This window comes from Chaetomium tenue, assembly GCF_020726465.1.
Source record: "Chaetomium tenue strain MPI-SDFR-AT-0079 chromosome Unknown F5144scaffold_6, whole genome shotgun sequence".
Taxonomy (NCBI): domain Eukaryota; kingdom Fungi; phylum Ascomycota; class Sordariomycetes; order Sordariales; family Chaetomiaceae; genus Chaetomium; species Chaetomium tenue.
In genome coordinates, this window is record NW_027117334.1 from 3,340,915 (window position 1) to 3,359,197 (window position 18,283).

Sequence of the window (18,283 nt, forward strand, 5' to 3'; positions counted from 1 at the left end):
TCTCCCTATTTTGCTAGTGAATACAGGTAGTCATTAGTTATTCGTTATCGTCGGGGGATCCTCTTCAACCTGTTGAAGTAACCTCATAAACACTTTTCATAATTTAGCTCTTGGATATTAACCCCATACTACTTTCCAGAGTAGGCACGTGGGGAGATTGACGGATGGCCCAACAAGGACAAAACATCGCGGGCTGGAAGCTGTCCCCCGGATTGAGACCCCGCAGGTTGTTGCGGGGTAGAGTTAGTGAGTGAGCGAAGGCCCTTTTTGCCTTCAATGGTCCATGGATATACCGTGCCGAGAGGGGAAGGGGTCCATCCGGTCAAACGACCCATGACTCGACGGTAAAGTAAGTAGTAACTAGTTTATAAACTGCGCAAAATCGAGACCACCATAGGCCCTTGGTCAAGAAGCCCACAGCAGCAACTCGTTGTGCACAACCTTTTGTACACCAAGGCCGAGAGAGATGTGTCGCGTGGTGCAGCTACAGATGAGTTGCAAGGCCTCGAACTCGACAGAGCAATTCTAGGTCCAAGTGGAACCGATGATCTGAAGCCCAGCCTCCGCCCAAAAGCAGGGACTTGTGGATCGGGTGGGCGCCCCCTTGTGCCTTGTCATGCTTGTTTCGGGGATTTCCAGGGGTTGCATGTGCCGAGATCCGGGGCTCATCCACAGCTGCGCAGCAGATACGACCTACATAGTACTTGGAGATGCAGCGATCACTCCGCACAGACGACTGAGAGGACAGATCAGCAGATCAACTTCCGTTTCTGCCGAGGAAATATCCTCGACAAGCCATCCGCTTCTACTGTGTATGTGATGGTGCTTATATCTCATCTCAGTTGAAGACGTTAGGTAGTTATCAAAATCCTGCTCCACCGCTTGCTATGACCTACAGACCAGACATGCACCACGAAAATCCAACCAGGTAATTCAACGTAGCTAGAGCCAATGCCGGCACTAGCATCAGCTTACATCCTTACATCCTCCACTTCGTACCCCCACCTCTTACAACTCAGAGCATCACCATCCACCCTCCACTATTTGAACGTCGGCCTGATCTTAGCATACAACTCCGTATCCAAAAAGCTGTAGTTCGGATCGAGCTCGCAGAACGGGTGCTGCGAAAGAAGCACGTCGGCCGTCGGGCGGTCCGTCGGGTCCCTATGTGAGAGGTCAGCTCATGTTCCCCTATCCAGTTCCGGTCGGGAAAAAAGGCGAGGGAAACCTACACAGTAAAACAGTCCAGCATGAAAGCAATCGCGATGGGACTGATTTCCTCCCGGATGTCGTCCGGAATCGGCGGCGTCTCCCCGTTGGCAATCTTGTAGATGGCCCCGACCGCCTCGTCTTTGCTCCACGGCCGGCGCCCGGCAAACATCTCGAGCACCACGCACCCGGTCGACCAGATGTCCACCTTGGCGCTGTATCCCTCGCCCTGCGCCCGCACCACCTCGGGTGCCATCCAGAACACGGACCCCTGCATCGAGTTGGTCTTGTCATTGCCGTAGATGTTGTCCGTCTTCTTGCTGATGCCGAAATCGCTGATCTTGCACGTGCCGTCCAGATCTAGGAGGATATTGTCCGCCTTCAAGTCGCGGTGCAAAATCCCCTCCCTATGTAGGTAGGCTAACCCAGACAGCGTCTGCCGTGTGAGCGAGGCGACCACGGCTTCCTCGAACTTGCCATGCTTGCGTAGACACGACCCGATGGAACCACCAGAAATGTACTCAAGGAAGATGGAGATGCTCCGCTCCTTGCGCTCGCAGCCAAGGTACTGCACGATGTTGACGTGGTCGAGGTGCTGCATGGTATCGATCTCGCGGTCCAGCGCCGCCACCAGCTCCTGCATCTTCTTCTGATCACCCTGTGCCGCTTTGGGGTTGACCTCGACCTCCTTGACCGCCAAAAACTCGCCTGTCGTCGCGTTCATACCGAGGTAGACCCGCCCAAAGGTGCCCTTGCCGATCAGCTGACCCTTGAACCAGCGGAACGTCGTCTGCCGCTTAGGGATGTTGTCGTGGTTGTTTTGTGCCTGCGTCGGCAGGCTGTCCTGCGGAATCGTGGTAAGGCCCGCGGCTAGGTTGAGCGACCCGCGCTCCGGTCGGATCTGTACGATGTTGGCGTTGAACATCTTGGTGCTCTTGCGCCGCATCAGGTTGGTGTTCTTGTCGACAAGTGCGCCCGCCTGCGAGCGTAGTGGCCCCGACGTCTGCGTGTAGCGCTTGTTTGCTTCGTGCGCGCCGCGAGCGACTTCTCTAATCGACTTCATGCGGCCTAGGCCCCCTGAACGGCGCACGCTACGCCGTGCCAGCGTCTGCATAGACACAGGGCGCGAATCAAGCGCCTTGAGGGTTGACTCGTCAGAGCCCAAGGTATCGCTCTCGTTGTAGATGGATGAAACCCTGTTGTGTCCGGACGAGAAGCCGGAGGGCATAGGGGGCAGCGGGGGTATGGAGGAGGCCTTGGCTGAACCATGCTCTGACTGATTCTCGTCGGCCTCGTCAATAGGCGAAGGTCCCTCTCCTTCCTCGAGGACCGGTTGGTCAACATCCACGTTCGGGAAGAAATCCTCGAGGTTGTTGATAAGGGCGTCGGTCGGCGGGCGGTTGGCCCAAACGTCCTTCTCAATGAACGACTTGCGTCTGCCCAGTTTGGTTTCGCGGTCTTCCGAGTCCCAACCCTCGGAGCCCGGTGTGCCAGGTGTGCGCCGCTGCGATGATTGGCCGCTTGTTCCGTCCTCGTCGCCATCGCCTGGCATCTTGCCGTCGCCGCTTGACTGCGGTGATTTAAAGGCAACCGACAGGGTCTTTCTCGAGCGCTTGGTGTTGACCCGCAGACTCGGCCGTTTAATGTTGTTGTCGGACTCGCCGCCTTCTGTGGATGCTGACGCCTTCTTAGGCGCCGGGTTATTGCGGGCCGAGATAGGGACAGCAAACAGGCCGTCGTCCGAGTCATCGCCCGAATCGTCATCGTCGGCGTTGTTATTGTTGCCGTTGTTGCCGCTGCTGTTGTTTCTCTCGTGGATGGTCGAGGCCTGTGAGAACCTGACGTCGTTACCTTGGAAGTCGGTATCCGGGCCATGCGACTTGCGCTTGTTGCTGGTGGCAGTCGAGAAGGTTTGGCTCGGCCGGCGGGAGCTGGGACTAACATCTCCCGGCGACGGAGCGCGTGCTACTCGAGTAATTTTAGTGTCTATTCCAAGGTGGGATCGGTCAAGGTTCGGGTCCGCTCCGGCGGGCCCCCGGTGGTTAGGGTCATGGGTCGGCGAGTAGTCCGGGACCAGGAATGGCACACTCTTAGAGCTCCAGGTGGTAGAACCCGGTGACCCTGGGACGGGTCCGATCCTCGGACTGCCCCCGCCAGAGCCGGAGCGTGTGCGCTGACCAAAGTCAACAGTTGACATGGCTCCCTTACCTCGTTCATTGGTTTCGCTGTTCGTCACCGGCATCGACGACACCCGGTTTGGCGACAATCCCCTATGACCGCCCGCGACAGGATGTCCGATACCAGCCATCCGCCCGGCCATGCCCACTAGCAGGCCGTGAATGCCACCGTCGGGGGTCGGCATGCCTGGCCGCCTCTTCTGCTTCTCCGAGAAGGCTTCCTCGCGTAAGTCAGACGACGTGCGCTTGGGGCGGTTGCCATCCACACTCCCTTGCGACAAGCGGGTGCTATGCTTCTTGCTTAGCGAGTTCGCTTTTAGTAGCGTAGCTGACGGGTCCTCGGGAGGGGCTGGGGCCTTTCGCTGGGGGAGCAGTGTGTCAAGATGCTGTTTTCTGTCCTCGTAGGGCGACAACCTTGGTTGGTCAAAATCCACGTTCCTACCCACGATGCCAAACGGAGAATCGGCAGATGGGCTGCCCTCCTTTGCATCTATCAACTGCTTACGCTTCGCGAGGTATTCTTCCTGTTTCCGCATTTGCTCCGTCCTGTATTGGATGGCTTCTGCTGTCAACATCTTCTCATCCCGTTCTCTGCCCGGTAGTGTGTTCTGTCTCGAGGTAGGCGGCGAGGAACTTGACCGTTGCCGCCCGTTGAGCTTGGCATATGCCTCTTCGTCCAGGGGCACAGCCAGATGCTCGGATTGAGCGTTCCGCAGCATGGCCGGCCGGACAAAAAACTTGAGCGAACCAACCGCGTCTCCCATGTGGTTTTTGGTGGTTAGTAGTTTCGTATCATCGAGCGGTTCCTCTTCGTGCTCAAACTTGCCCAACTCCGTCAGGTAGATCTGGGCGCCCTCGCTGTCGGGCAGGCCTAGGTTGATGCAAACCAATTGCCGCAGATCCGAAGCTGACTGGACATCAGTGGCATCCAGCATGCGATAGTTCCAGCAATCGGCGGTCGCAAGAATGAAAATGCGGCCGCCCCCAAACCGTTTGGAGGCCGGTCGCTCTAGTGAGGTCTCACTTCCATTCCCATGCCGGAATCCAGACAGGTGCATTTTGACATGGAGCCCCGGGCTGGTGGGTGAGTCATGGTCGTCGGGCTTCTTCTTGCCCCTGAATAACGAGAGGAAGGAGGTGCTCCCTTTTGCGCTCCCGGGGGGATCTGACCCGGCGCTCTTATCCCCCGGTTCCTGCGGCGAGGACCGGCTGCCTTCCTGACCAAACCGCCGACCATGCGCCTCGGTGCTGCGGGTCGCATTCACCACCTCGCCAATGTTCATGCCGCTCTTCAACATCGCTGCTGCATCGGGAGGCACTCCGGAGCCGTATATCGCGGCGTTGGAGGATACCGAATCCGTGCTGTTTCGCGAACGATGGCCGAACATGGTGGTGTGAGGCGACGCCGACACGTTGCCTGCCGTTGAAGATGGGGGAAGGAGACCTGACTGCGGGACTGGACTGCCATTCGGGCTGTCCCTCCCCAATGGCGTGGACCCACGGACCGAGCCTGCCTCGCCCGACTCGCTGAGGTTCGGGCTGTCTCGGCGGGTAATGTCGGTATCGATATTCTTCATCAGGCTCCTATGGTTCGATTCGGAGCTCCTACTGCTAAAGCCAGGACCGGGGGCTTTGATCGGGGTGTTCGGTGACTCCGAAGAATCGGCGGCGGCGTTGGGCGTGGTGATAGTACTTGTAGACTCTTTGCGGGAATGGCTGGTGGATGTTTTGGGGGTGTCGGCTGGCCGCCCGGTAACGACGCTCCGGATAAGCCGTCGCATTCTCTTTCCTTCCTCTCTTTCCCTCGGTTGTTCCCATACGCCCCCGTTCTTTCGGCACACCCCGGCGAGCAGCGGGTACACCTGTTGGTGCATCATGCCGAAATTCCCACGGCCGCCATGGCTACTTCCGAGTTCGAGAAACTGGACGCCGTGAATGTTGAGAAGCTGAAAGGTTTCCTGCCAGTCTTTGGAAAAGTTGTTGGCCCTCAGCCATGCCAGCACCCTATCCAGCGGCCACTGGGCTGCAAGCTCGAGCGGGACTGACGATATTACGGTGCTGGCGTTGGAAACATTAGATAGCACCCTCGTACCTATAGCGGCAGCGTAGAGTCTCTCCCGGCCCGAAGACTCGTCCAAGGGCGTGGCAGCGGCTGAGTTCAACCCAGCCGGCGCCCAGTGGATGCCATCCTCTGCGAAGCCCAAACCCGGAATTCCAACGCCCTCTCCGTAAGTGTCTCCTTGCGGGATGTACGTCGCGCTCATCTGCTCGCTTGGCGGCGGCGGTGGCGGCACCATGAGGGTCGTCTGGCCGAATGCTGCGGCGGCATTGGCGGCAGCGGCAGCCTGATCATGTAGTTGTTGTGGATTGTAGGCTTGCAGGAGATTGCCGCCAGGGCCGCCCGGCGGGGGCGGTGGGATATTATTGAATGTCGCCCGCCCGTCGTAGGCGCGGCCCCAGGCCCCGTGCCATGGTGCGTTCCCCAAGGCGCTAGGTGGTGGCATAGCACTCGGAGGGAATCCAGGGTTTGGCGGTGGCCCTGGAGGCGGAGGGAGCATAACATTGCCGCCGGCTGCGGGGGCTCTCGGGTACCGGGGCGGTGGAGGGGGGATGGCCATCATGTTGCCGATCCCGACAGAGGGCGGCGGCGACATTGGCGGAGGAGGGGGGGGCACCTGAAAAGGCCGGGTCGCGTCTCGCTGGCCATTTTGGTACATGGCTAACAGCGGCACTCACGAAGCAGCTGGTTGCGACAAGAGGAAAGCTGCCCGTGATGTTGGAGCGTTCGGGGGGGGGGCTCGGTGATCGGTGATCGGCACGATGTGGTGGGGGGAGGTGAGACTTTCCGCAAGCGCGGGGAAGCACGGAGCGGTTTCGACGCGGCGAATAGAACGGACGAGGCGACGCAAAATAAATTGACATGAATTTCTCGAGGCTGTTGCCGCCGTCCACAGCGAGTGCTGCTCGGGGATGGATGGGGTCGTGATTTGTTTCAACGGCCGGCGGCTGATATCGGCGGCGCTTGTAACATTAATTATTGCGAGCCTGGCAGTGGCCGACCTCCGCCACTCTCTCGGGCGGCACAGTCCACGCCTGTGCTTTTGATAGGCGAGGCTGCCCTATCTAAACAACCCGTTTGGATCCCCGAAATACCTTAGGTAGGTATCAGGCTTCAAGAAAAAAAGGGGCGCTGGTCGTGGCGTCGAGGTTTATCGTCTAAAATTCATTCTGAGGGGAAAATGGATAGGAGAGTTGAAGAGCGTCGCTGCAAAGGTGAGACGACGGAACTGCGTCTGGTCTAAACTGCTCTGCTCACTCACTGGTTGCGCTCCTCTTTTGCTCTTTGTCGTCGTTTGACCGTCCGGGGTCCGGCGGCAGCGCTTCGGGCTTGCATGCAGCTGCCTGTGTTGCGCCCTGCAGCTTCTGCAATCCTGAAGGAAAGTTGGCCAATCAGACACCGACATGGTCAAAGCTTTCACCCATCCAGGGTCAGAGGTGGGGACAGTGGGGTGGCCAGCCGTCCACCCATGCTGGTGCCATGCCACTTGGTGCAGCCGTCCGGTCTTCGTTTGGCTTAAACACGAGCGAACCCACTTCCATCCATGGATACCCAGCTTCACTGCCGATGCAGAGTGATTCGGATTCAACCATTCTTATCAAGAAATTTTCATTTGTCACACCGGGACTTGACGAGGTACAGCTCATCTTTGGTGATTGAACACAGAGAATTATCTGCTTGAAGCTTGACCAATGTGGCGATATGACAATATGGCAATATGGCAATATGACGAGCGACCTCTCACTTACCACCAAACTTTGTTCCTGCAGCTCCTCCGCCTCGGCATCATCCGCGAGGTGTGTGGCACATGCGGCGGTTCATTGCGGAAGGCCCATAGATACAAGGTCCCATCGGTCACAACTCCGATACCAGCCGCAAAAAAACTTCCATTGTTAGGGAGCACTCCTATTTGACGTAAAAAGGAACTACGAAGCAGTTATCGGCGAAACCTTAGCAGCCTTCTGCTACTATTATTGTGTAAGAGATGGTGGGCCTGTCAAAAGGAGAAACGGGAAGTAAGAGGGGAAAGAAAACCGGCCGTCATGAGGTTTGTATGTATAGTATATCCCATGTTTTGTATTAGTATCTACCTTCGTAACACTTGCTCGTCGAGATGCTTCAGCTGCACTGGGCGTGCAAGGCGCGGCGGGAATCCTTCCATCCATCGCTCACCCAAAGCCCCCCAACCCCAGATAACTACGCCCCAACTCCGAGCGACCCCTGATCGTATGCTAGGTATGTATGCAGTGGGGTGAGCTCAGCAAAAATAAACAAAAGCGCCAAAAAAAAAAAAAAAAGAAACCATCGCTATTTACAAACGCTGAACGCTCACGCAATCTTACTAGGTATCCCCCAAACGCCTCACATGACGGTGCAATTGCTCCACGCGCCCTGATTACACTGCTCATAATACCCGGAATCTTCCGCACCCTCTCCAATGTTGTGCCTCTTGACAACACCCGAGACCTTCAACGTCTGCTCACCCTTGCCGTGCCACCAGCGCAGCCGCTGGATGAGCACCGTCTCTTCTTCATCGCTGCTGATCTCCCATTTCCCGGAGCTCACCTCGACCGTGCAGGCATCCTTGGGGAAATGGTATTCGGGAAGGAACACCACCGTTGGTGTATCTAAGCCTGCCTCCTCGGGAGCCTTCAGGGTCAGGGTGAAGAGACATTGCCGGAGATCGAACCCATAATTCGTGATAACTCCAGCAGTGGCAATCGGCGCTGGCCGCACGTACGCCTCGGCTGCCCGGTATCCCGGGGACGATGTTAGTTCGGGCTGGCGCGAGGTAGCCTCGGATGATATTGAAGGATTCGTGATGGTGCGTTTGATATTAGCTGGGGTCACACTTTCGTCGTCATCCAGCTCTTTCCTCGGAGTCGGGGGCTGCAGGTTTGACGTCGAGTCCTGAAGCTCAGGCGTCTTGGGACGCGCCGAGAGAGGAAGCAGCTTGTCGTCGACCGAGACAATGGAGAGATCTTCGCCGTTCCATTGATCTCCATTTTCATGGTCGTTCGAGGCCATATAAAGCCACAAGGTGTAGCCCTCGAGGCCGGCAGCTTCTACTCCGAAGTGATTGGCGTCCATAGCGGCCGATTGACTCGAGTAGTCGCCTGTCTTGTATGCATGCTTGTCATCCATGTCGTAGGGGATGCCGAATTCCGTCATCACACACGGGTGGTTTCCTATGCGGTCAAGACCCTCCTGCCTCATGGCCGCGTGTTGGTCCCTGAAGCAGTTCCGAATGGCAGCCTCGCCCAACTTGATGGCCAAGGCCGGATGCCAATACCGCCCACGGAGCACACCTATCACATCGACATTCCAGCTGCGATTCCATTTCTTGGTCATCAGTGTGATGCCGTCGTACCAGTGCGGTGCATAGGCAAGGAGAGGATCGTCACCGTCTGGGGTGCCCTTGATGAGCGGTGGCAATTCCATTGTGGGGCCCTGCAGGAGCATGAGGGCGTCCTTGTGATATGAGCGTACCAAGTCGCGGTATTTCCGGAAGTGGTCCATAAAGTAGTTGTTAGTGAAGTAAGGGTAGTCGACGGTGTCACCGGTTGTCGGGTGCTTTCCGAAATAGTCCTTCTTCAGGAGCGTGTCCGTAGATGGATCCCACACGCCATGTTGGGCCCATATGCACTCGCCCAACTTCCACCCGGGGTCCCTTTTGTAGCCATAGCGGGAATCATCATAGTCGCTTGGAAGCCAGGCAATCTCGCCCTGGGGATCAATCATAGTTCGCCCTACCTTATACGGGCCGAGCCCACCCATGTCCCACATCTCGACATCGACGGCTCGCCCAGACCCCGCAAGCATGGTTTGCCAAATCGTCGGGCATGTCCCCTTCTTTAGAGCCTGTTCTTTTGGTATGACGCTGATGTCCTCGTAGCCGACCATGCCCTTGTTTGGCTCGTTCATGCTCTCCCAGCCAAATACCACTTCGTTCTCAATGTCCCCGGCTTCGTGGATGCGCCTCGCGAGATGGGCGCAGGCGCGGAGGAAGTGCCCCTGCAGATAATCCTGTATGTTCACTCCGTCGATGATACACTTTGGTGCAAAATCCTTGCCAGCGAAGAAGAGAGTGAACATGGTGGCAGCAGCCAGGCGGAAGTAGTTTGTTGACCAAATCATCTTTGGGAATGCGTTGGGGTCGGGGTACGTGTTGTGGACGATGGCAGCTTCGGTCACCGCGAAATTCTCAGGATTGAGTCCGGCGGCGTAGAGCGTCCACATCGGCGCGCCCGATCCTCCGGAGAACCGAGACCACTGTCATGCAAAGGCGCGTTAGCCTGATTCGACCTCGGCGGTCGACCATCACACGCTGGATCACGCACCACATCCTGATGGGGATCCATAAAGACATAGAACCCGTAACTTTTCGCCGCTCTCAACACCTCGATCGTCTCTTCAATCCACGACTCGTCGTAGATGCCCGGGCCGGCGGCCTCGATGGCCTCCCAGGTGAAGACATAGCGGATGGTGTTGTAGCCACACCGTTTCAATCGTGAGAAGTGGAGATGCGCATCGTCTTTCGGGAATGGCCGGCCGACGAAGCTGACGTTGTCGCCGTCGAAGAAATTGTCCGCCACGTGCGAAGGCTGGTTGGGTTTGCTGGGATACTTGGCCTCGCCGGCGACATTGATGCCCCGTAGAATCACCTGCCTGCCGTTGGTATCGCAGAACTTGCCATCTTCGATTGTGAGGCGGAGATTTGACATTGTCTGTGTGCCGGGGGATATTTCGCGTAGGTCGAAGAAGAACCGAGTGTGTGACGTCGATTCGAGGGACCGAGTTGGGCAGGGTCGGATAATAATGGCAGAATGGGAAGCGGTCCTGGTCACTGTTCGCATTCGCTCCAGGTACCTCTAGATTGCAAGCAGGGGTGCATCTCCAATGACGCGGGGTGACAGGGGTAGGTGGCCAACACCGCCGTTCCAGGGCGGGCTTCGCCAACCCCAGGGAAACCTCAGTGGCAACCGAGCAACAAAACAGAGGACTCCAATTGTGGGAGTGCCGACCAAATACCCCCATCCATGACATGAATGAATAGGGGTTTCCGAATTCCCTTTTCCCTTTCTCGGTTTATTGAACGTATTTAAGCCCTTCCTTTGATTCCCATTACTTTTGATTCCCACTACTTCGTACTCGATATATTTCTGCAACATCTCGGTTAGTTATGAAAGGGCCCGGGCTCTCCTCATCCAAATCCTGAATGCCAAGCCATTCAGGAAAGGATACTTAAAGATGAGAAAGAAGGCGGAAAGCTTGGGCATGACAATGGTAGCCGGGAGTGGGTATTTGCTTTCTAAAGGTCCTGTAAAAGGTTTCCCTTCTAGGATCACAGAAATATACACTATGCTCGGTGAAAATAGAGACGGTGATAGTCGGTTATCTCCATGTTTCCAAGTTCTCTTGCTCGTTCGTTGCCGCAGTTGCAAGGGTTAGGGTTAGATCCAAGCAAGGCGGCCTGACGCGACGCCAACTGCCACTTAACGCGCGACACGCTCGACACGGTCTTGGCGCGTCCTGTCAACTTCGAAATTCAAGACCAAAGTTGAAGTTGGAAGTCAACGCCTGTTAAGTCGCAGGATTCCCGCCCATTCGAAACCTCGCATATAACGAATATCTTCGTCCTAACTGTCAATATCCCGTGCTATCCCTCCAGCGTCTACGTTCATTCCCGAACCTAAACGACAACAACATGCCGCTTCCCGACCCGCCTTCTGCAGAGCCGGGCACTAGCCTCCCCTCGGCGGCACAAATGGAGGAAGATTTTGCAATGGCGGCCGAAAGTAGTTCGGAGGACGAGGAGGATATTGTCATGGCCGAGGCCGGCGAGGTGCAAGGCGTTGCAGAAGACACTAAAGCGGCAGTTGAACCCCCAGCTGCCCAGGCCGTGGAGGATGAAAACATAGGAGTGGAGATCAAGCAGGAGACAAAGCCCGCAATTAAGCAGGAGGGAAAGCCAGAAGTCAAGCTCGAGGATTTGTTTGAGGGGCTGGACTCAGATGATGAGGACTTTACCCCCCCCCCTCGGCATCCGGCGGAGCTGTAAGCGATAGCCCAGCTTGCGAGAAGGACAGCTTTGTACATGCTAACCCTGAACCCAGAATCGAGAGTAATGATACTTCCATCGAGCTTCTCCGCATCTATTACCAGCGCTTTTTCCCCTGGCGGTACATGTTCCAATGGCTGAACCACAGCCCGATCCCCTCGAACGACTTCAAACACCGCGAATTCAGTTTGTGGCTCCACAACGACGCTGTGATGCGGTACATGTCATACAAGACATCAGATATGTCAGTAAGCCTATCTGCAGTCTACTTTGTTCTCTACTAACATTTTCTTCAGGCTTCGCAAAGACGTGTTGCGACTGATGCCGAGACGTATCGAAATCGGGCCTGTGTATACGGCGGACCCGAGAGACCGCAAGACATTCCGGAACTCGACCGCCTTTGTACCCATGGCGAAGGAATTATGTTTTGATATCGATCTGACAGATTATGACGACATCCGGACGTGCTGCACCGAGGCAAAGATTTGCAACAAATGCTGGAAGTTTATGACCATGGCCGTCAAAGTTCTCGACACGGCGTTACGGGATGACTTTGGCTACAACCACATCCTCTGGGTCTACTCTGGCCGTCGAGGTGTCCACGCTTGGGTCTGCGACAAGAAAGCCAGGGCCTTGAATGACCACCAGAGGAAAGCCCTTGCCTCCTACTTTGATGTCGTGATCGGCAAGGAAGGCAGCAAGAAGGTTAACATCCGTCGGCCGTTACACCCTCACCTTTCGTAAGTCGTAATTCCTTGCCCCCTGTCCTCAATTTGAATCTCCCACAAGATTCTCACAGTCTACCCCTCGAACCTCCAGACGAAGCATCGACATCCTCAAAGACCACTTCCAAGAAGATGTCCTGGAAGTTCAAGACCCCTGGCAGACCCCCGAGAAGGCGGACGCCCTCCTCCAACAGATCCCGAACCTCCAACTCCGCGAAGCCCTGCGCAAGAAGTGGGAGTCCTCTCCCGGCCGCCCCTCCGTCTCGAAGTGGGCCGACATCGACGCGCTAGCGCAGACGGACGGCATCGCTGGACTCGACCCCAAGGACCTCCTGGACGCCAAGCAGGACATCGTGCTCGAGCACACGTACCCGCGCCTCGATATCGCCGTGTCCCAGAAGCTGAACCATCTGCTCAAGAGCCCCTTCGTCATCCACCCGGGCACCGGCCGCGTCTGCGTGCCCATCGACAGGAACGACCTCGACGGGTTCGACCCGCTGGATGTGCCGACCCTGCAGGGGCTGGTGGAGGAGATCGATGCCTGGACCGAGACCGAGGGGGCAGCGGCGGCTATGGCGGCCGTGGAGGTGTCGGAGGGAAGTCGTGCGCAGAGCAACCAGGACGTGAAGCACGTGCAGGATTGGGAGAAGACGAGTCTGAAACCGTATATCGAGACTTTCAGGTCGTTTGTCACGGCGCTGATGAAGGATGAGAGGGAGATTGCGGTCAAGAGGGAGCGGGAGGAGGATGATGAGGTGGAGATCAAGGTTGAGTCGTTGGACTTCTAAGGAAGGGATGTATCTGGGTGTTGGTTTGTTTTCCGATATATTGAGGTAGGCTCCGTAGATCGCGTTCTCCAAGTCGCAGAGCGAGGGCTCTTGTCCCTTTTAGCCTCCTAACTCCACATCTCACAAATCTGGGGGCTGTATTTGGGTATCTTAACCTGGCCCAAGTATCCCACCACCCTTACTTCCTCAAAAGCAATGCCATCCATCCATGCGGCTGTGTTTTTATTGCGATTCTTCGCGTGAGACTGTATCGTCCTCAACCAGCGCTTCATCTTCCTTGGGCGCCTCATCTGCCCCACCATCCTCTTCTTCGGCAGGCCCGTCCTCCACCGACCCCTTTGAGTCGTTCCCCTTCAACGTCCCCCCCTTGCGTTTGGGAATCACGTCCATGAAGGCCTGTCCCCAGTCTCCGCACTCTATCCACTTGGCCATGATCTCCACCACCTGATTGGTGGTTAGAACATAGCGACTCTGCATAGCCATGTATTCGCCAATGGGTAGTTTCGCCGTTCGGACCCTGAACTCCTTGGCTCGGTTGTAGCAGAGCCCCTTTTCCCTGTTCTTGTCTACTATCCCACCGATGACATAACTAGTGTTCGCCTCTAGCCTATCAAGGGTGTATGGAGACTCGGAGGTCAAATAGACAACCGACCGGTCGATGTCTTCACCCTCTGGTTCAACCTCGACTGTGGGGTTTACTTCCGCGTCGCCGCCATTTGGCTTGATCAAATCGAGCATTTCACCCCCATTCGGCCCTGCCATCTGCTCCCCGACTTGTTTCGCAGCCTCTTTGAAATCCCCCTCGTGGAAGCCGACATTCTTCCAGTTATGATGCGTGTTCTTAAGCACCGTCTCAAACCGGTCCTTGAGCTTCCCCTTCCACGAGCTGAAGTGCAGGCTTGCCTGGTACTTGGATTTGCGGTTCATGGCGTATGACCGTACAAGCTGGCTTGACAGCGACACCAGTTCCTGCTCGCGCATGTACCTCTCAAAGTCGCAGTCGATGATGAACGAGACGGGCACCGGGCGATATTTCCAGGGCTCCTTTTGTTGTAGCACCGTTGCGGGATCGATACCGGCGGCCTCAGCCTCGGCGATTTTGGCCTCCTTTTCAGCGCGCTTCCGGGCCTGGCGCTCGTGCCGCTTGTCCTTGCGCTTCGACCGTCGGTCTTCTTTGTATTCCTGCCATTGCTGTTGTTTCCTCAAACGCTTGAGCTGGTTTTTGGATAACGGCTGCCCCGCATCGGCGTCCGCTTCGTCATTGTGCACCGGGCTAACCTCGTTGGTTGTCGTTTCTCGATTGTCACTCGGAGGGGAATTTTTTTTCGCAGCGCGATCGAGCTCGGAATCTGCCTTCCGTTTGCCATTGGCGCTCGACGAGGCGCCAGGTTCGGTGGATTGTGGCAGCCCCGCCATACATATATCCGCTTCCACGTGGTGTGTTTCCTTGAGATCCGCCATGTGCTGAGGGCAGAGAGTTGTCGGCAGGAAGGTGGTCGATGGAAGCAAGCTTGGCCAAGTGGGGGCTGCATTTGAGGTGTGCAGGGACGGCAAATCCCCCACTTAGCGTGGGCGGTGAGCACCAAAGCACCAAAAACGGACCCTTGGCGCGCTACGACGCGTCCCCTGGCTTGGGTTTAAATGAATCGCGTCTCCAGCAGACCGGAGCTTGTCTTCGTACCTATCGTGAACCACTCCGTGCAACACACCCAAAATCTCAATCAGATCCCATCACCGCCATAACACATCACCACATGCGATGTTAACTTGATTTACAACTTCTGAGGCCTTGTCAAATCAAACAGTAGCCAGCATGTCTTCCCGACCGGAACTCAAGGTTTGTACATTCGCTTCTCTATTCTCTTTTCTGTGTTCTTTTTTTTTTTTTTTTGGCGTTCCCAGACATTAGATAGTACTGACTAGAGAACCACTGGCCGAACACTAGGTCGATGACGAGCATGGATTTATCCGCTTCTTCAAGTCCCTCCCAACCGTAGACGACGACGTAATCCGCATCTTCGATCGAGGCGACTGGTACACTGCCCACGGCGAGAATGCAAACTTCATCGCACGAACCGTTCGTCATAGCCGTTCCACTTTCCCACTATCTCCTCCTGACTCGATGAATGTTAGGTATATAAAACCACGTCAGTCGTCAGACAGCTCGGGCGCAATGATTCCACCGGCTTGCAATCCGTCACTATGACCATGACTGTCTTCCGGCAGTTCCTGCGTGAAGCCTTGTACAAGCTGGGCAAACGGATTGAGATCTGGGCGAGCCCGAATGGGCGCATGAATTGGAAGATCGCTAAGCAGGCCTCGCCCGGTAACCTACAAGATGTAGAGGAGGATCTTGGCAGCCTGGCCGAAGCAGCACCCGTAATCCTAGCCGTGAAGATCTCGGCCAAGGCATCCGAGGCTCGGGCTGTGGGTGTGTGCTTTGCGGATGCCAGTGTCAGGGAGCTTGGAGTTAGCGAGTTTCTCGACAACGACTCCTATTCAAACTTCGAAGCCCTTCTAATCCAGCTTGGCGTCAAGGAGTGTCTCATACACATGGAAAAGGCGGACAAGGAGAAGGACCCAGAGTTGGCGAAGGTGAAGCAGATCATCGACAACTGCGGCGTGGCCATCTCCGAGAGGCCGATCGCCGAATTCGGAATCAAGGACATCGAACAAGACCTGGCGAGGTTGCTGAAGGATGAGAGGTCTGCCACCTTGCTCCCGCAGACCGATCTGAAACTTGCTATGGGCTCAGCAGCCGCCCTCATCAAATACCTCGGTGTCCTCCACGACCCTTCCAATTTCGGCCAGTACCAACTCTATCAGCACGACCTCGCCCAGTTCATGAAGCTCGACGCGGCTGCACTGAAAGCTCTCAATCTCATGCCCGGCGCAAGAGACGGCTCCAAAACGATGAGTTTGTTTGGGTTGCTGAACCACTGCAAGACACCGGTCGGTAGCAGGCTGCTGGCGCAGTGGCTAAAACAGCCTTTGATGGACAAGGTCGAGATTGAAAAACGCCAGCAGCTCGTTGAGGCGTTTGCAAATGACACAGAACTTCGCCAAACCATGCAGGAGGAACACTTGAGGTCCATCCCTGACCTCTACCGATTGGCAAAGCGATTCCAGCGCAAAAAGGCAAACTTGGAAGACGTTGTCCGAGCATATCAAGCAGTTATCCGCCTGCCCGGCTTTTTGGGCACGCTCGAAGGTGTCATGGACGAAACCTACCGCGACCCTTTGGATGAAGCCTACACCAACAAGCTCCGGGAGCTATCCGATAGCTTGGTCAAGCTGCAGGAAATGGTTGAAACAACTGTCGACCTGGACGCACTAGACAACCACGAGTTCATCATCAAGCCCGAGTTTGACGACAGCCTACGCATCATCAGGAAAAGGCTCGACAGGTTGCGTAGCGAGATGGATAGGGAATTCGCGGATGCGGCAAGCGACCTGGGTCAGGAGAGGGACAAAAAGATCTTCCTCGAGAACCACAAAGTCCACGGGTGGTGCATGCGATTAACCCGGACGGAGGCCGGTTGCATTCGACAGAAATCCCGTTACCAGGAATGCTCGACGCAGAAGAATGGAGTCTACTTCACGACTAAGACCCTGCAAGGGTACCGCCGCGAGTTTGACCAGCTATCTCAAAATTACAACAGGACCCAGAGCGGTTTGGTGAACGAGGTTGTCGGAGTGGCTTCCTCGTATAGCCCCGTGCTCGAGAAGCTCGGCGGTGTCCTCGCCCACCTCGACGTGATCGTGTCTCTTGCGCACTGCTCCGTCCACGCACCCATCTCCTATGTTCGCCCCACGATTCACCCCCGCGGAGAGGGCCAAACAGTTCTAGTGGAAGCTCGCCATCCCTGCCTGGAAATGCAAGACGACGTCCAATTCATCACCAACGACGTCGAGCTAACACGGGACAAATCCTCCTTCCTCATCATTACCGGCCCCAACATGGGCGGAAAGTCGACCTACATCCGGCAGATCGGCGTAATCGCCCTGATGGCGCAGATCGGCTGCTTCGTGCCCTGCAGTTCGGCCGAGCTGACCATCTTCGACAGCATCCTAGCGCGTGTGGGCGCCAGCGACAGCCAGCTCAAGGGCGTCTCCACCTTCATGGCCGAGATGCTCGAGACGGCCAACATCCTCAAGTCGGCGACGGCTGAGAGCCTCATCATCATCGACGAGCTCGGCCGCGGCACGTCGACCTATGACGGCTTCGGGCTGGCCTGGGCCATTTCGGAGCACATCGTCAAGGAGATCGGCTGCTCGGCGCTCTTCGCCACGCACTTCCACGAGCTGACCGCCCTCGCCGACCAGTACCCGCAGGTGCGCAACCTGCACGTCACGGCGCACATCAGCGGGTCGTCGTCGTCGGCGGCGGCCGCGGAGAAGAAGAAGCAGAAGGCCGAGGACGAGAAGCGCGAGGTCACGCTCCTGTACAAGGTCGAGCCGGGCGTCTGCGACCAGAGCTTCGGCATCCACGTCGCCGAGCTGGTGCGCTTCCCGGACAAGGTCGTGCGCATGGCCAAGCGCAAGGCCGACGAGCTCGAGGACTTCACCTCGGCCAAGCAGGACGGCGACTCCGCCCCGGCTGCTGCCGCTGCCGCCGCCTCCCCCGAGTACAGCAAGCGCGACGTCGAGGAGGGTAGTGCCCTGCTCAAAGACGTGCTCGTGCGCTGGAAGGACGACGTCCGCGCGGGCACCATGTCCAAGGAGGAGATGGTGGCCCGGCTGAAGGAGATGGTGGGGAAAGACGGCAAGCTGTTGGCGAACCCCTTCTTTCAGAGTGTGAAGGCGTTGTAGATTATCTGGAGGTGGAGGCAGAATGTATAGGGGATTGTACTCACGCGTGGTGCGATGCGGTTTCCGATCCGCCACGGCAGAATGCTACTGGGAATGGATTATCACACTGGCTACGGGACACACTGGCTGTACTTTTTGGGCCGCTCGGCGTTCAAGGGCGCGGCGCAGGTATAATAACGGAGCAATACTAGATACAACATAATGTCGATTCTCTCTTTCGAATCATGTCTGCGTTCAGTGCTGTCCAGGCTTGCACATACGTGTATGCTGGGTGCGCAAAAGGGTGAGAAGATTCGGCATGAGGAGGGAAGTGGTCTATGTGCAAACACCCCATCAACAACTTAGTAGTAGTGATGGTTTATTTCCAGTCCTCATAGCATGTCAAGCATAGAGTTTGTTCACCCGTTTGAGAAATCCATCAGCATACATACGGCAAGAGGTGAAGAGTGATC

The 18,283-nt window shown here is 56.5% G+C and overlaps 5 protein-coding genes across 5 annotated transcripts; 2 read left to right on the forward strand and 3 right to left on the reverse strand.

Moving 5' to 3' along the window:
- Window positions 1-79: 79 nt before the first annotated feature.
- Window positions 80-6,103, reverse strand: F5144DRAFT_658582 (uncharacterized protein; the record flags this gene model as incomplete). Its single annotated transcript, XM_066793211.1, has 17 exons — window positions 80-525; window positions 897-960; window positions 1,380-1,753; window positions 1,841-2,896; window positions 2,933-3,298; window positions 3,338-3,412; window positions 3,446-3,686; window positions 3,720-3,784; window positions 3,821-4,081; window positions 4,118-4,240; window positions 4,274-4,562; window positions 4,593-4,675; window positions 4,706-5,189; window positions 5,226-5,416; window positions 5,459-5,575; window positions 5,606-5,650; window positions 5,681-6,103. 17 exons carry the CDS (start codon window positions 6,101-6,103, stop codon window positions 406-408), a joined length of 4,377 nt encoding a protein of 1,458 aa, XP_066640353.1. The 3' UTR covers window positions 80-405.
- A 1,396-nt stretch (window positions 6,104-7,499) lies between these two features.
- Window positions 7,500-10,311, reverse strand: F5144DRAFT_583866 (glycoside hydrolase family 5 protein). The gene is made up of 2 exons (XM_066789578.1): window positions 9,786-10,311; window positions 7,500-9,717 (listed from the first exon to the last, which is right to left on the reverse strand). The coding sequence occupies exons 1-2, from the start codon at window positions 10,299-10,301 to the stop codon at window positions 7,807-7,809; spliced, it is 2,427 nt and encodes an 808-aa protein (XP_066640354.1). The 5' UTR covers window positions 10,302-10,311; the 3' UTR covers window positions 7,500-7,806.
- A 713-nt stretch (window positions 10,312-11,024) lies between these two features.
- Window positions 11,025-13,130, forward strand: F5144DRAFT_367823 (uncharacterized protein). Its single transcript, XM_066784459.1, has 4 exons — window positions 11,025-11,502; window positions 11,562-11,750; window positions 11,803-12,246; window positions 12,326-13,130. The coding sequence occupies exons 1-4, from the start codon at window positions 11,153-11,155 to the stop codon at window positions 13,017-13,019; spliced, it is 1,677 nt and encodes a 558-aa protein (XP_066640355.1). The 5' UTR covers window positions 11,025-11,152; the 3' UTR covers window positions 13,020-13,130.
- On the reverse strand, window positions 13,127-14,480 carry F5144DRAFT_595753 (guanine-1-methyltransferase-domain-containing protein; the record flags this gene model as incomplete). Its single annotated transcript, XM_066790726.1, has 2 exons — window positions 13,127-13,264; window positions 13,350-14,480. The coding sequence occupies 2 exons, from the start codon at window positions 14,478-14,480 to the stop codon at window positions 13,127-13,129; spliced, it is 1,269 nt and encodes a 422-aa protein (XP_066640356.1).
- Window positions 14,481-14,676: 196 nt separating this feature from the next.
- Window positions 14,677-18,040, forward strand: F5144DRAFT_367925 (DNA mismatch repair protein msh-2). The gene is made up of 3 exons (XM_066784461.1): window positions 14,677-14,856; window positions 14,965-15,096; window positions 15,153-18,040. Exons 1-3 carry the CDS (start codon window positions 14,833-14,835, stop codon window positions 17,829-17,831), a joined length of 2,835 nt encoding a protein of 944 aa, XP_066640357.1. The 5' UTR covers window positions 14,677-14,832; the 3' UTR covers window positions 17,832-18,040.
- Window positions 18,041-18,283: the final 243 nt, after the last annotated feature.

What these genes read in the sequence shown, in the direction of transcription:
- F5144DRAFT_583866 (XM_066789578.1), bottom strand. Translation starts at nt 10,301, where the DNA reads ATGCGAACAGTGACCAGGACCGCTTCCCATTCTGCCATTATTATCCGA. An exon ending in TGGATCCCCATCAGGATGTG is followed by an intron (nt 9,718 to 9,785) that starts GTGCGTGATCCA and finishes TTTGCATGACAG; the next exon opens with TGGTCTCGGTTCTCCGGAGG.
- F5144DRAFT_367823 (XM_066784459.1), top strand. Translation starts at nt 11,153, where the DNA reads ATGCCGCTTCCCGACCCGCCTTCTGCAGAGCCGGGCACTAGCCTCCCC. An exon ending in CCTCGGCATCCGGCGGAGCT is followed by an intron (nt 11,503 to 11,561) that starts GTAAGCGATAGC and finishes CCCTGAACCCAG; the next exon opens with AATCGAGAGTAATGATACTT. An exon ending in CCGTTACACCCTCACCTTTC is followed by an intron (nt 12,247 to 12,325) that starts GTAAGTCGTAAT and finishes TCGAACCTCCAG; the next exon opens with ACGAAGCATCGACATCCTCA.
- F5144DRAFT_367925 (XM_066784461.1), top strand. Translation starts at nt 14,833, where the DNA reads ATGTCTTCCCGACCGGAACTCAAG. An exon ending in CTTCCCGACCGGAACTCAAG is followed by an intron (nt 14,857 to 14,964) that starts GTTTGTACATTC and finishes GCCGAACACTAG; the next exon opens with GTCGATGACGAGCATGGATT. An exon ending in CAAACTTCATCGCACGAACC is followed by an intron (nt 15,097 to 15,152) that starts GTTCGTCATAGC and finishes GATGAATGTTAG; the next exon opens with GTATATAAAACCACGTCAGT.